The sequence below is a fragment of the Antedon bifida genome, chromosome 9, assembly GCF_963402885.1.
Source record: "Antedon bifida chromosome 9, ecAntBifi1.1, whole genome shotgun sequence".
In the NCBI taxonomy this organism is placed as follows: Eukaryota; Metazoa; Echinodermata; class Crinoidea; order Comatulida; family Antedonidae; genus Antedon; species Antedon bifida.
This window is the reverse complement of record NC_136234.1, coordinates 9,312,371-9,328,013: the sequence shown is the minus strand read 5'-3', so window position 1 is coordinate 9,328,013 and position 15,643 is coordinate 9,312,371. Positions and strand designations below refer to the sequence as shown.

The 15,643-nt window shown below is 32.9% G+C and overlaps 1 protein-coding gene across 2 annotated transcripts in view; it reads left to right on the top strand.

Moving 5' to 3' along the window:
• Positions 1-15,643, top strand: part of LOC144852481 (chromatin-remodeling ATPase INO80-like) — an 85,336-nt gene that overhangs the window by 54,476 nt on the left and 15,217 nt on the right. The window contains exons 23-29 of one of the 2 annotated variants that reach the window (XM_078710305.1): positions 1,180-1,307; positions 4,454-4,548; positions 5,667-5,898; positions 7,656-7,758; positions 8,440-8,474; positions 10,167-10,289; positions 13,271-13,379. In XM_078710305.1, coding sequence (XP_078566431.1) covers positions 1,180-1,307; positions 4,454-4,548; positions 5,667-5,898; positions 7,656-7,758; positions 8,440-8,474; positions 10,167-10,289; positions 13,271-13,379 — 825 coding nt within the window. Of the gene's footprint in view, positions 1-1,179; positions 1,308-4,453; positions 4,549-5,666; positions 5,899-7,655; positions 7,759-8,439; positions 8,475-10,166; positions 10,290-13,270; positions 13,389-15,643 lie in introns of both variants that reach the window. The other variant, XM_078710304.1, reaches the window with a different exon arrangement.

Below are 15,643 nucleotides of genomic sequence, written 5' to 3'. Positions count from 1 at the left end.
AACTGTCTATGTAGGTAACGGTCTTTAAAAATTACAACAATTTATAAAGTAGGTCTGATTTTAGACTCTAGTCATGCCTCCAATTCTTTTTGTTTGTGTGACTACACTAAGTATAGATGCTTTTAACTGAAATTTACTAATCTGAACTAAAGTTACAGGACTTTCAAAAAAAGGGCTATATGAAAACTGTGGCTCATGAGCTTTCACCTACACTCACCCTTTTGTTTCAACAATCGTACGATATCAGTATTTTCCCCACACAGCCCTAGTTACAGCCATATATAAAAAGGTGCTAAATCAAATCCATCAAATTACCATCCAATTTCCCTTTACCTGCCTTTGTTGCAAGCCACATAGCCAAGCATCTGCATCTATATATAAATTTCCGTAAGAGCAAAATTCAGTAATCCGCGCGTTTACTTCTAGAATTTTTACTTGATGGTATGTAAAGTTGGTTCATACTTTCGGTACTGATTTTATCCACCCTGTTTACTATGTAGGTTGAGTTAGATAATTAGTTATTGACAATTAAAATAAATTTAGGTTCAACGATTTGCCCCAAATAGGGTTGTTTTCCGATCGTTGTATACACTGTCTAATGTCCAACGTTGAAGACAAAATGAATCACCAAAATTCAAATAAAATCAGTTTAGACTCATAACATGGATTTCGTGAGCGCCTCTCTACTATAACCCAACTGATAACATCTATCCACGACTGGGCTTCTACTATACAACATCATGGTCAATATGATGTCATCCTGCTTGTTCCTCATCTCTGTTTATCCGCTAAGCTACTATGGCATCAGTGGCCTCACCCTTTCATGGATTGATTCTTTCTTGAGTGCAAGAACACAAGGATCCGTGTTGTGTCCAGCACTAAATATTCTCTACAAATATGATATTTTGGGAAAGCCAAGATATTGCTGACTATGGATAATAGATTTGTTTTTATTGCATTTGTGTGAATGTGATCCAGTGTTTAAAGCTGAGTGTCAAGACAGTTAATTTAGTAAGCAAGTTATTGGGTGTACATGAGTATATTCTTAAGTTCATTTCAACATGCAACCCAAACTTTTTATTTAAAGGCGCATCTTTCAATGATTTTAGAATAAATACATTTGAAACTTGTTTTGCTTCTACTTCTAAGTTGTCTAAAATAAACCTTGTTATATTTCAGATAAAGAGTCAATGGTATGTGATTCTGGAAAACTGCATGTTTTGGACAAGTTGTTAACAAAGCTGAAACAGCAAGGACATCGTGTTTTGATCTACTCACAAATGACTAGAATGATAGACCTTTTACAGGTAAGAATATACTGTATTTTTATACCATTGGAAGAAATAATTTGTATTTTATATCCATTATTTTGGATAAAATTGAGTTGGTATCTACTTGTAGACAAATTTCCTAATTAATAACGCAAAAAGAACCACAAACAATAGGCAATTATATACAAATAAACAATCTGACTTCCTGCCCATACATGTTATGAGCTGTAGAGCTGTTGTACTTTTGACTTGACGAGTACCGACAAGTGTGTTAGCTTTGCTAGCATACGAAACAAATTTGTAGTCAATAATAAGTACCATAAAGTAACCAAGTTTATTTTTATTTGTGATACATTTTATTTATTCGAATTAATACAATATTTATATATGTATTTATTGCATTTTGTAGACCTCCTAACCTTTGTGATATAATTATTAGTAAGATCACAATTTGCAAACACAATTTGGGCAGTCACCTTTGCGGCAAAACTTTTTCATTGGTCAATGTGTTTGGTAAATGACAATGAGGTATCAAAAAGCACTCCCAGATCCTTTTCCTCATGAACAACTGTGATATTTGTTTTGTTAGTTGTACTTTTGGTTTCTTCGACCATAATTAATAATAATTTTACATTAATTTTTATTGAAGATAAGCTGCCATTTCTCTGGCCATCTCCAAGTCATCCTGTAGAGTATTTGCTTCACTGAGATCATTTACAACCATATACATTTTTTTGTTGTCTGCAAAGAGCTTTGTATCGCAGTTTAAGGATTTAGGCAAATCGTTGATACAAATAACAAATAATATCGGACCTAAAAAGCTAACTTGAGGTATACTGCTGGTAACTGGTTTAGATGTTGAATAATCTTTACTCTCTGCAAACGTCCAATTAAAAAATGTTTTATCAACTTCCAGAGATTACTCGAATTCCATAGGCTTTCAGTTTCTCAAGTAATCGTTGATGGGGCACACTGTCGATTGCTTTACATTACAGTAGTCAATATACACACAGTCAATATTGTGACCTTTGTCCAATGAATTTGACCATGATTCTAGAACTTCAAGTAATTGAGTTGAACAGGAATGCCCTTTACGGAAACCGTGTTGATTTTCGTTAATAAGATTATTCTAAGATTATGACATCAAAGAAACCAAAACACGAAAGATTGACCTCTAACTGAAACTTTGTTATATGACGTGAGAGTCGCGCAGCGTAAGTTACGAAAGTGTATTTCATAATATGGAGAAACTTTTGGCATGATAAATGTAGCGTGCTACGCAAAAAAATATGCGAGTACACGCATTTAAAATTTCAAAAATGCGCAAAATTAATTTCTAATAAATTTTGCGTAAATTTCAGGCCATTTTGAGCATTTCATAATTTTCAAAATATTCTGCTTTTTTGCACTTGTGCGCACAGCCCATACAAAGCGTAGACAAATTGTTTTTGCAATTGATTTTTGTTTTTCATACCTTTTGTAGTAGATTTCATTTATTTTGATAAAAAATAACTACCCACGTGAATAGTTATTTAATGCAAATTTGTGCAAAAATAGACCTATTTGTAATCAGTTATAGCTCCTCAGGATGGTTGGTTACCCATTTTTTTAAATGTATTATGGAAGCTGATGAGTTGTAGCGCATTTAAAATAGCGCGCACCGCGCTTTTTCGTGTCTAAAATCTATATATAAATTATGGTTAATTCTGACATAGGCGAGCACAATGGAAAAACTTTGGGACAAATCTCTGCCTTGGATACCTACCTGATCTATCTCAGATGTACCGCGAAATGTAAATTTGATAACATTAGTTTTCACTATTACGATATTGTTTCATATTTCTATCTTAGGAAGATATTATAAAGAGTTTTAAAACAACATTCCTAATTTCATTGGTAGATTTTCATTCAATTTCAATTGTACGCGGTCAAAGTAATTTCGGGGCTCACGATGAGTTCACCTTGCAACTACCTGGTTTCAACTAAGTTGGCCTATAGCCATTTTAGTTTTTGTTTATTTTCGGATCGGACGGCGCGTGTGAAGGTACAGTAGTTAAAAAATAAAAATTATACTGCAAATTAATAAAGATCAAATTAAATATACGCCATAATTAACTTGGCATCGGAATATATGTGGGGAATAGTATTATAAAATTACATAGGAAGATCTGATGATAAGACATTTTGTTTAAAATCGAGTGAAATCCCGATAGCCGAGTTTTATTGAGTAAGCTGGTAGGAATAACTGTAGGCTGTCTGTGTCCCGTTAGGACCAGGATGTCTGCCCATGTTGCAAGCCGTCTAAAATGTCTTCCTTCTTGGGCCGAAATGGCCCACTCTGTCGCACTGTTATCTACAATTCACCAAGCATTTATTATTTGTTATTCGTTTTATACCACTTTTCATATCTATTAGAGGATTTTATTTGATTATATATGTTACCATATTATTAAAACTAAAAAATTAAACATATCCCTCGAATAAGCACCTCCCTCAAAGGAACACCGCCTCCCCACCTCCGCCCTATAAGGGCCCTACCAAACAATAAACACTATACTTTAAAATGTTATTAATCATCTAAGACACTGTGAAACAGAGTAGGTTTAGTTTTACGGATGACAATTATTTTCAATAATGGTAACCGACAGAAAACGTACAAGAAGAACGTCCTTTTTACCCGAATCATTATCATTCCGAGAACCATCGTTTAGAGGGGGAGCGAGCGAAGCGAGCTCACCCTCTAGTTCTTCAAATTTTCATTAATGTAATTATTTAAATAATTATATTTTATGCTACATTTTGATGATGTTATCATGTTAAAAATTTGATGAAAAGATGTGTCTCGTAATTTCATCTATGCTACACTGTATATAACATACAGTGTCCGTAAATACTGCTTTATTACACAAATTGGTAAAATTCAGCCCTGTAAACATATTTAATTCATGTCATAAAATGGCATAATAATTGTCGGCATTCATATTTTAATGTATGTGCATGTGGCGTTTGCACGGATAACCCGAACTCGTCAAAGTGACGAGTTCAAATCTAGTTGTACTTATTATGGAGTTGGCTCCAAAAATAAGCACTGTTTATATAATTTGTTCTGAACAAATAATGCTGTTTAATTCATTGTTAAAGAATATAATTACTTGCATGCATGCATCTGTTCTATCTCTCAGGAGTACATGTGGCATCGTAAATATACATATATGCGTTTGGATGGCTCTTCAAAGATTTCAGATCGAAGAGACATGGTAGCCGATTTCCAAAGCAGGTTGGTGCTTTTAAAATTTTTATATCATGAGTTAATTATGTAAGTGGGTGGAATCTTTCTTATGTCATAGAATGCAAAGAATCAATTGGGGACAATATTTTGTAGGCGCCATTAAATGGTGGAATCCATCAGGTTCTTGACTGGGGCCAATTTTAGTTATGGTTTTTGTTAATGACCTTTTGCCAGATGTGCCTTGTATAAAATACATGGATGACACGAATGTCTATAAGCACATTGGCAGAGATCAGTTGAGCAATCTTTAGACATCCCTGGCAATTAATTAGACAGATGTAAATCATACAGTTATATTAATATAAAAAAAGACCCAGAAAATGCTAATGAGTTGTAAAGTAAAGTCTATTATTGATCCTATACTAATTATAGGAGAAGGAGTAGAGAACAACTTTTAGGAGTACATATTTCATCATATCTATCTTGCCAACCCAAGTGAGCCAAATTGTTAGCAAAGGCAATACCCAGCTAATCAGACCTTAGTATGATTGGCCAAATACACTATTATGTGTGATATGGGAAACATGTATCTCAAATGAACAATCTATAGCAATTAGAATGTATTCAAAGACAGGCTTTGGGTGTTATCTTTCCGGGGCCATCTGTGAGTGGCCCTGTGTTGCTACCGGAGTCGGACCGAAATGCTATTTTAAAACAATATTTCATTAAAATTAAATCACCCGCTCGTAAAACCCAAAAAACTTGATACAATCTAAGACATGTAAAGTGTTCTCCTTAATAAATAAAAACCAAGGAAGAAGTGAAATTAAATTCCAACGCTATGAATCAAATAACCGTTATTTTGCGTTGTAGCTGAAGGTTGCACAGCGATAACTGGTTAAAATGGCACTCTAATGGCACATAACCATACCATTATTTTCAGGCTGTTTCTGCTGCCAAGAAATTGGGGTTAATTTATTCACACGGTTATTAACCAGTTATATTTAACAGCAGAAACAGGATCTAGAAGGGCATTTTTTTTATCCTGCAGGATAAGTTGCTGTTATTGCTATTTTTACTTTAATCCATGTGGATTGTATATGATTCATTTTTTGGTGTCTCCTGAGTAATTTTGAAACAAAAGCATCATGTATTCATTTTTTAAGGTCTGATATATTTGTATTCCTGCTGAGTACCAGAGCTGGAGGACTTGGAATAAACTTAACTGCAGCAGACACAGTGATCTTCTATGATAGTGACTGGAATCCTACAGTTGATCAACAAGCCATGGATAGGGCACATCGTCTTGGACAAACCAAGCAAGTTACAGTTTATAGACTAGTTTGTAAGGGTACAATTGAAGAAAAGATATTACAAAGAGCAAAGGAAAAAAGTGAAGTAAGTTTTATGCCTTTATCTTTTGTTGGACAATTCATCAACTATATCTTTAGACCAATATATAACAGTAATCATACAGTATATTTTATAATACAATTCATTCTAATTATAGTCTGAAAAAGGTCTTGAAATTAGAATACATCTCTGACAAAAATATGATAGATATGGTACAACCTCGTTTGTCATGTGAATCTATAGTGTCAAAAAATTAATTTCATGGGAGGAAGGATGTTTTTTTTTCTTGTTTTTTTATTTTTACAAGTTCCATCGACATTGATTTCAAACTGACACATGAAGACATGAAAAAGGTCTTGAAATTAGAAAACATCTCTGACAAAAATATGATAGATTACTATATAGTACAACCTAGTCTGTCATGTGCATCATGTTTTTTGTTGATGTGAATTAGGAATAGGGCCTAAAGCTAAGTAATGGTATTTCCCAGCCAGGCATGGCTGCAATTTTGTAAGACCAGGTAGGCTTCCAGTTAGACTGTAGCAGCGGTGGTGGGCCCCTTCATCATTGAAAAAGCATTTTAGAATTAAAAAAAAAATGTACTTTTTTTGCCTAAACTTGTGGGTTTCAAAGCAATTTTGTAGGCCTGATTTTTTTCAGAGTATATAATGGAATAAATTGTTTTGAGTACTAGATATACATTAGATGTTTCATATCCTTATATACTAATATCCCACACAAAGAAGGAACCAACCAATAACAATTTTATTTTTGGACCAACCATGAACATAATCTGAATTATTCTCATCATTCTAAAAATATACCGTACAGTAAATAAATGTTATGAAACTTGAAGATGTACCATATTTATTCAAATAAGGGTCATTCCGTACCAATTCCCAATGGGTTTAACCCGTCCGACTCGGATTTTAATGAAAATTGGTATACATGTTCTTTGTGCACTCTCATGGCGAAATCTCAAATTTTAACGAAATCGGACCATTATTTTCGGAGATATGCCACACCCAAATTTGACAAAATCGATAAAAATGGATGCCGCCGTCGACCTTCAATATCTCCGCTTATAGTAACCAGATTTTTATAATTTTTATAGTTTTGGAAAGAGCATTGAATAAGAAATCTAAATCTACTTTTTTACTACTTTTCAATTTAGACAATAACAAACATCTATGAAACTTTGACCTACATTTTGACCTTGAATTTGACCTTGTGGATGGCGGACATTTTGATTAATTTTTTGTAAAAATTATCTTCAATATGTTAGGAACAACATATAAAAAAATTAGAGATGTAATATTTCTTATATCAAAATAATACTTATTTAAAGTTTACATGTGCGAGATATAAAACCAATATAAAGACCTTTTTACATGTAAACGAAACGAATGTAGGACAATAACCATCAGGACTAAAATGATACCAGCATTGTCATTTTGGATTTTGATTTTTTTTTAAAAACAATATATATTATATACTGTATATATATATGCACTGATGAAGGGCTAGTGTTGCCCGAAAGCTCTGCTAACTTTTCTGGCTGTTTACTTTATCGTTTTGATTTAGCTTTTCGCTTTTTTTTTTGTATCTCCATTGAGATCCAGCCACTGATACCCACAGCATTGTCATTTTTTTCAGTAATTTGCCTTTGGATTTATATACAGTATATAATATATATTGTTTTTTAATGTAAAGCAAAGCTGGTAATTGCTGTTTTTATACCATAATAAATATTATAACCTTACATTAATAGATTAACAAATATTTTTAATTCTTTTATTAAGATTCAGCGAATGGTAATATCTGGTGGTAATTTTCGACCAGATCAATTAAAACCAAAAGAAGTTGTCTCCTTCTTACTCGATGATGAAGAAATTGAAAAGAACTGTAAGAAAACTAGTATAACAAATAATGAATGTTTATGAGTGTAATGGTATAAATAGTTTCAAGAGGTAAAAGATGAAAGATTATATTTTCATAAGGCGACAAGAATATATTGTTTTATATAACATCTAAGTAGATTCTTGTCATTTCATTCAGATTGAATGAAAGGTAGACCTAGGCTACATTTGGTTCAGATTGAAACATAGGCCTAGGATAGGCTAGGCTATTTTTTTTATAATCTAAAGATGGGATTACCACATAATTGGTTTGCATTTTGGTGTTATTGTTGAGTCTACATCATCATGTAATTTAGTTATGTCATGTCATCACTCGCGGCAGAGAAAAATTGCAACCAGAGATCGCCATTTCTACTTGTTGTTATGAGAAGTCGTGCATCGTTCCGGTTCCACAGACAATTATAGTAATTCTAACGCTCTCACTGTAGCATGCGCAAAGCATTGTTGGGTCGAACTGTTGTGTGGAGCGATTGATAGGGCACTTACTTTTTATCATGTGACTCACAAACATCCATTCAAATGATAGGAATTTATTTAGGAGCCACAAAATATGTATATACAACTGCAGTGTTTATAGCTTGTTCTGCCTATAGGTTTTAACATTATAGATTCCTGTGTAATTGGTATACAGAATTACTAATGTTATTCTTCTGTTTTGTTTTCGTAGATTGTAAGAGAAAACTGGAAAAATTACCTTCTACCGTAAGTAGTTTTTGTCCAAACATCTATCATATCAATTGTATATTGTATGTATCATACAAGCGTATCAAATTGATCTCTGGTGCGCCTGCGTTCAATGGAGGGACTAGTGCTGTTCCACCGTACCACGCCGAGAATGTCAAGGAGTCGCTACCCAATTGGGTTTGAACTATACGATGAAAGCCCCAGTTGTCTATTGGTTAGCTGCATATCAAGCAAAAGGTCCAGGTTTGAACCTCGGTTGTGGCGACCTTTTATCATTATCGCAGATTTCCTCATCTTATCATTTCAAATTAATTAATTAAGTTCCAGTATATCACCAGGTGGTTTAGAATTAACTTTCTATGCCTAATGTGTTTATATATACAAAAGTATCTCTCCGGAGATCTCACTTCGTGAATGGTTAGGACAGCTGCATATCAAGCAGAAAATGTTCTTAGCCCAGCCCCACCATGGTAGGGATTGTTCTGGAGACTTATATATTTTGTTTCATATTTCAAAGTATAAGTCCAATTTCCGGGACCTAGCAACTCTATTTTTCAAAATGTTCTTAGCTCCACCCACCCCAACTATGGTGAGCTGGTCCTGTAGACTTATAATATCGTTTTATTCATCAATAGGGGCCTATATAAGTGCAATTTCCAAGGACCTAGGAGCTCTTTTTTTCACAATTTTCTTAGCTCAACCCCAACCATGGTAGGGCTCCTTGAGATATATATTTTGTTTCATATTTCAAAGTATAATAAGTCCAATTTCCAGGAACTCTATTTTCCTAAATTTTCTTAGCTCCATCCTAACCATAGTGGGCTAGTCCTGTAGACTTATAATTTTGTTTCATATATCAATGTATATAAGTGAATTTCCAGGGACCTAGCAGCTCTATTTTTCGCTCAGCACTATATTTTGTTTCATATTTCGAAGCATAATCCATCCATCTATATTTCAAAATTTTTTTAGCTCCATCCCAACCATGGTGGGCTGGCTCCTGTAGACTTATAATTTCGTTTCATATATCAAGTATAATTTCAATTTCCGGGGACCTAAATCTGATTAAAACGTTGCTTCCATTGCTTTTGTTTTGTTAAGTGATCTGATTTATTTAGAGGAATTTTTTTCTGGGAAGAGTCTCATTCGTCAGGGCACCTATTTAGTTTACGCATGTGCACTTAGGATAAATGGACCACAATTTATGGGTCGTATTTTAACATTTGCACAATTCAGTATGTAGTGCAAGGTGCAACGCGATGGTGAAAGCTGTTCTCGTTTTATCTGTAATTTTCATGCAATTCCACTACAAAACCATGACTCATATGACTTATCTTATGCAAAATGTTAATCTTTTAATAATCATAATTTGGTTATCTTTAGTCATTTTATTGCGTCACGACACCTAGTTAGCACTGAGTTAGCATACGTTGTTGTTAACATATACTTCACGGTTATAAATAATTCACTATGAAGTTGGGAGTGCCCTGACATGTGATCAATATTAATTTTCATCCGTGTTAATTTCAAACCTGAATTTTGTAACCACTATATGAAGACTATTTTCAGTACCATCTTGACTAATTCTCCCTTCAACATTTACATTTGGTAACTTAATCCCTTTGTTTCACATTCTAATTTTTATTGAATATTTTATATTATTATATTAAAAATCAAATTACCTTGTGTATGATTTATTTTCATATTCAGAAAGAAAATGGCACAAAAAAACTCAAAGGAAGCAATGTCAATTCTGACAATTTACCTGTTGGTAATGATTATGATGATTCTATAGTTAACCCGGATTCAGCTATACCAAGTCCACTTAGTGTGGTAAGTACAGAGAATTGTTTATAGCCTTTTAGTACTAGATTTTCATTATTGAATATTTAGTTCACTGGTTAAAAAAGAAAAATTAACATAACAAGAAAACTTGATGTAGCTAGATGAAATTTATTTGACTTATAAGTTGACGGACAAAATACTGCTAAAGAAAGAATAAATAAAGATTGTGACAAAATCAATAAAGATATATGCACAATAATGCATATAACCTAATTACAGCAGCGTTGTACGATTAAACAGTTCTTTCAATCATTTTTCACAAATACTCTATTCGTCGTTCCGAATCCCTAACGCCATAGGTATGAACTGGACCTTAAACTTTTTCTTTGTTTAAAAAAAATTACTTTTGAAATACCAATATTCATTAAATCTAAATAAGATATTCTTTTGCATACATTTTGTAAAATGTTTTTTTTTTCTATGTATGTTTATGAATAATACTTTACTGTCTTTACCAACAAAATGATATTACTCCTGCCAAATTCAAAGTATTCAAATATTTTATTTTTTATTGAATACCTTTTTTTCTCATATCAGCTCTTTTGACCATTTTATCGTATTATTTAATACACTCTACTTCCATTTACATACAGTACTTTGAGGAGGATAAAACACTTTGTTGACAAATTTCTACTATTTTGTCGATTGCACACATTTTGTAATCATATTTACCTGTTTACTTTTTCAGAAAATCGCTGTGAGCTGATCTCACTTATATATCAGAGGCATAGTCTCAATGAGATACATTAACTAGTATAAATTAAATAAAAATTAGACAGAAAAACAAATTACAAAATATTTACAGTATGCTTTGTCATGACAAAACACTGAAAAATTTGTTCTTGAAATATATACATTTCGTGCGTTCCATGCCATGATAAGAAATATTTTACAATGTTTGGCGAAAATATTACTTGCTAATTGGTTATTCGTTTGTTGCAGCTATATCTCTAACTCTTGTCAACATAACATTTGTTTAAATTAACTTAACTTGTCAGAAGATTGACTTCTAACTGTAGATGTGCAGGAAATATGACTTCAGAGTCGCGCAGTGTAAGTTACGCGTGATTTTATGAAATGTTATGGTTGATCCTAAAATCGGAACCAAAAAATATTTTTCAATGAAACTTTACAAAAGTATACTTCATAATATGGAGCAATTTTTTACATGATAAAAATAGCATGCTACACAATAGCAGGTACGCGTATTTAAAATTAAAAGGTTATTTTGAGCATTTCTAAATTGTTTGCATTTTGTGCACGCACTTTTGTGCACAGCTCGTACAAAGCGTAGAAAAATGGTTTTCGCAATTGATTTTTGTTTTTCTTGCTTTTACGTGCCCAAAATTCTTCAAATTTTTATGAATGTAATTATGAAGATAATTATCTTCTAAAGTTGTTATCGTCATGTTTCATTTTGATGCGTCATCATGTTAAAAATTGGAATAAAAGATGGGTCTCGTAATTTCTTCTATGCTACAATGTATATAATTTATACAGTGTATTCTGTAAAAATACTGAACACTGTATGACAAAAAATAGACACAATTCATCACTGTAAACATTTACTTCATGTCATAGGATGGCATAATCATTTTCAGCGTTCATATTTTAACGTATTCGCATGTTGCGTTTGCGCGAATAACCCGAACTCGTTAAAGTGACGAGTTCAAATCTTGTTCATATTTATCATGGGTTAATTCAATTGGTGTAATTTTGAATTCATTTGGGATCATCAAGCAATACGTGGTATTTAAGAGGCTGTGGTCATGTTACAAAGTGAGTTAAAGCCACAGACCACCATTTTTCGACCTAATTTAAGGTCACACACTACATTTTATGGCAAAATAAATACTATATGGACCTATTACGATAATTTTAAACGGTTAAAAATGTGAAAAATAAGTCGATTCTAATAATTTATATATTGTGATGTGATGCACCCACTCGACCGATCGCGTGAAAGGGTAAAACAAATAAAAGAGTCGTAACCAAATAATATTACCAAATTATGTAACAACTATAGTATAAACATTAACATTATAACTAATTGGTAATTTTTAGGTAATTTTTTTTTATCTTAATCCAGTGTGGTCTATCATTTTGGACTGTATGCCTATTACAGTACATTGGGAAACCTTCCCGACATTTAAAGACACAGATTCAAGAACATCTGGTTAGGGATAAAAACTCAAACTTTATAAACACATTAATAACAATATTGTCTAGATTAATACAGCAAACAAAATTTCAAAATTTATAGACAGCCATTAAATTGAAAATAAAAGAAGCCCTATCTAAAAAAAATTGGTTTGGATTTTCAAATTTTTCTTAGCTCAGTCACAACCATGGTCGAGATGAGGTCCTGGTGAGTCTTATATATTTTCCTTCATATTTCAACTAATCAAGCCATATCTCATCTCAGTCCCCAACCCCATACAACAACAAACGAAAACAACTATTTGTCGGCCACACACTCCAGTTGCCACATACGTTTACCGTGGATTCATGTTAACATTTAATTTACAGAGCTGAAAACAAACCCAATACCAATGATAAACACTTTGTTTCAAACAATAATACGCTTTTTTAACCTTGGGATAGGCGAAAAATAATGAGTCAGGGAAAAATCTATGAAAATGTCTATAATTTTTGAGCTGCTTCGGAGAAACAATCAGAGCTAAACAAAAAATTATATTCTGCTTCTCCCCTGTGTTGTTGCTTTGTAAATATAGTACTTATATACATATATATTTTGTTTTCCTACTGGAATTCCTACAATATATTTATACTGTTGATGTTAATTATGTTGTTTACCGCACCACAGTGAGTGTGATTGCCATCGTAAAGGTGAAGTGTCCGAAATAAATAAATAAAATGTAAACGTCTAGGAAAAAATACTTTTTACTGCATTTAATTTATATATTTACGTATTGTTAAGGAAAAAAATATGTTATGTTTCATTTCAGGTGTCTGTGAGTAGTGATAGCACAAGATTATCAAGTACTCCTGTACAACAAACTGTTGAAGATGTTTGCAGTGATGCTATCATTTTTGAAGATACTGACACTTTAAAAGGTATCAATGGTTTGTTTATATCTGTTTAATATGATACGATATATGATAAGAAGCCCCCTCTGGTTTGCAAAAGTAATCTCGAAAAGGAGCCCATCTCGAAATCAAGCCTGCAGGGCTTCTTTTCAAGATAGAAGGGGTTTCTTTTTGAGAGACTGTATTTGAATGTAAAGGGCATAGAAATATGGTATCAATGTATTTATGATCTTACAACCCTTAATTGATTGTTTTCAAAATGGTAATTTGATTGCATCTTGTGTCTTCTTTGCTTTCTTGACCTCCAGATCACTATCCTGGCATTAATATTTCTAGACCATGATTCTAGGCTATGGATTATTTTCGAGCCTAAGTAAGCAGCGGGTACTGCTCTAACAGGATTGTAATTGTAACTACTGTGGAGTAATTGGTCAGATGATTGCCCTACTCTGACGTAATTTGTACTTTATACTAAGTACATTGAGTGTATGAATTTATTAATGACAATAATTTTATTTATAACAGTCTATCAGGTTTTCGAACAAATTTTTGCTACCATGTCATCATCATTAAGTGTCACTGAGGACTGGAGAAATGTTCTTGATAGTGGTCAATTTAAAAATAATATACAGTATATATAAATTTACATAAGGGCAAAATTTGTTAAATTGCTCGTAAATTTTCACTTGATGGTATATAAAGTTGTACATACTGTCAATATTGATTTTTAACACCTAATGGTTAAGTTAAGTAATTGATTATTGACATTTAAAACGAAATTAGGTTCAATGATTTCGAACGAGGTATACAATGATTAATCGATGTTGAAACATACCAATACACAATAATATGAGGGTGCTTCGCATTTATCTCCTTCTACAATAATTGTTTGTTGAAATCCAGTTAAACATTATAATGTTGAACAAAAAACCAGAAATTATGAACAAAATTATATTTTATTACCTAAAATATATGTTAATTCGAACGGTTTGATTGACGATCAATAGAACATTCCAATCTCTCAGTCACCATCATTTTTTTGGTATAACACAAGTAGGTAAATTTCTGGGGGCCCTTGAGGGATAAACTTAAAATCTTTAGTTCTACGTACATAATAGTAATTATTAACAGGATTGCAATAGTAAGTTATACATAGTGTACATACCTTTTCTCCAGTCATACTAATGTGAACATCACTGTTATTCTTTCTTTAGAAGATTTCACTCCTTTAACGTCATCATGCTTTTCAGCTAGTGTCCTGTCTGGTAATGCACAAAATATCCTTTGGTTCATAACCAAAGCAAAGTCCGACAATCTTATCCCCTCTTTCTCTGCAGATAACCAATTGTTTTATGTCATGTCTTCTTTTTCACTTGGTTATCCATCCATTGGATGCTTTAAAGTCCACTAGGTTCAATTCCTCTGAAAATTGCTCAGCCTTTTCCTTAATCAAGGGTCCATTAATGAAGATATGTTTATCCCTAGCAGTTCTAAACCAAACTAACATAAAGCTGGTCGAACTTAGTTTTGATCACTCTGAATTTGCACCTTTGCATATGTGAGCATGTACCGTTCAGTTGTTTTGAAGGAAACATGCTAATCTTCGCCTGGTATCGCCAGGTATGGCCCGGTATTGCCTGGTAGGGTTTTATGACATAAAATGATGTCAAGTAAATGTCACCCATTAAAGACAATATCACCCATTAAAGACAATATCACCCATTAAAGACAATATCACCCATTAAAGACAATATCACCCAGTAACGACAATATCACCCAGTAAAGGCAATATCACCCAGTAAAGGCAATATCACTCAGTAAAGACAATATCACCCAGTAAAGACAATATCACCATGTAAAGACAATATCACCATGTAAATACAGTCACCCAGTAAAGACAATATCACCCAGTAAAGACAATATCACCCAGTAAAGACAATATAACTCAATAAAGACAATATCACAATGTAAAGACAATATTACCCAATAAAGGCAATATCACCCAGTAAAGGCAATATCACCCAGTAATGGCAATATCACCCAGTAATGGCAATATCACCCATTAAAGACAATATCACCCAGTAAAGACAATATCACCCAGTAAAGACAATATCACCATGTAAATACAGTCACCCAGTAAAGACAATATCACCCAGTAAAGACAATATCACCATGTAAATACAGTCGCCCAGTAAAGACAATATCACCCAGTAAAGACAATCTCGCCATATAAAGACACTTTCACAATGTACTGTACTGTAAAGACAATCTCACCATTTCCAGTAAATACA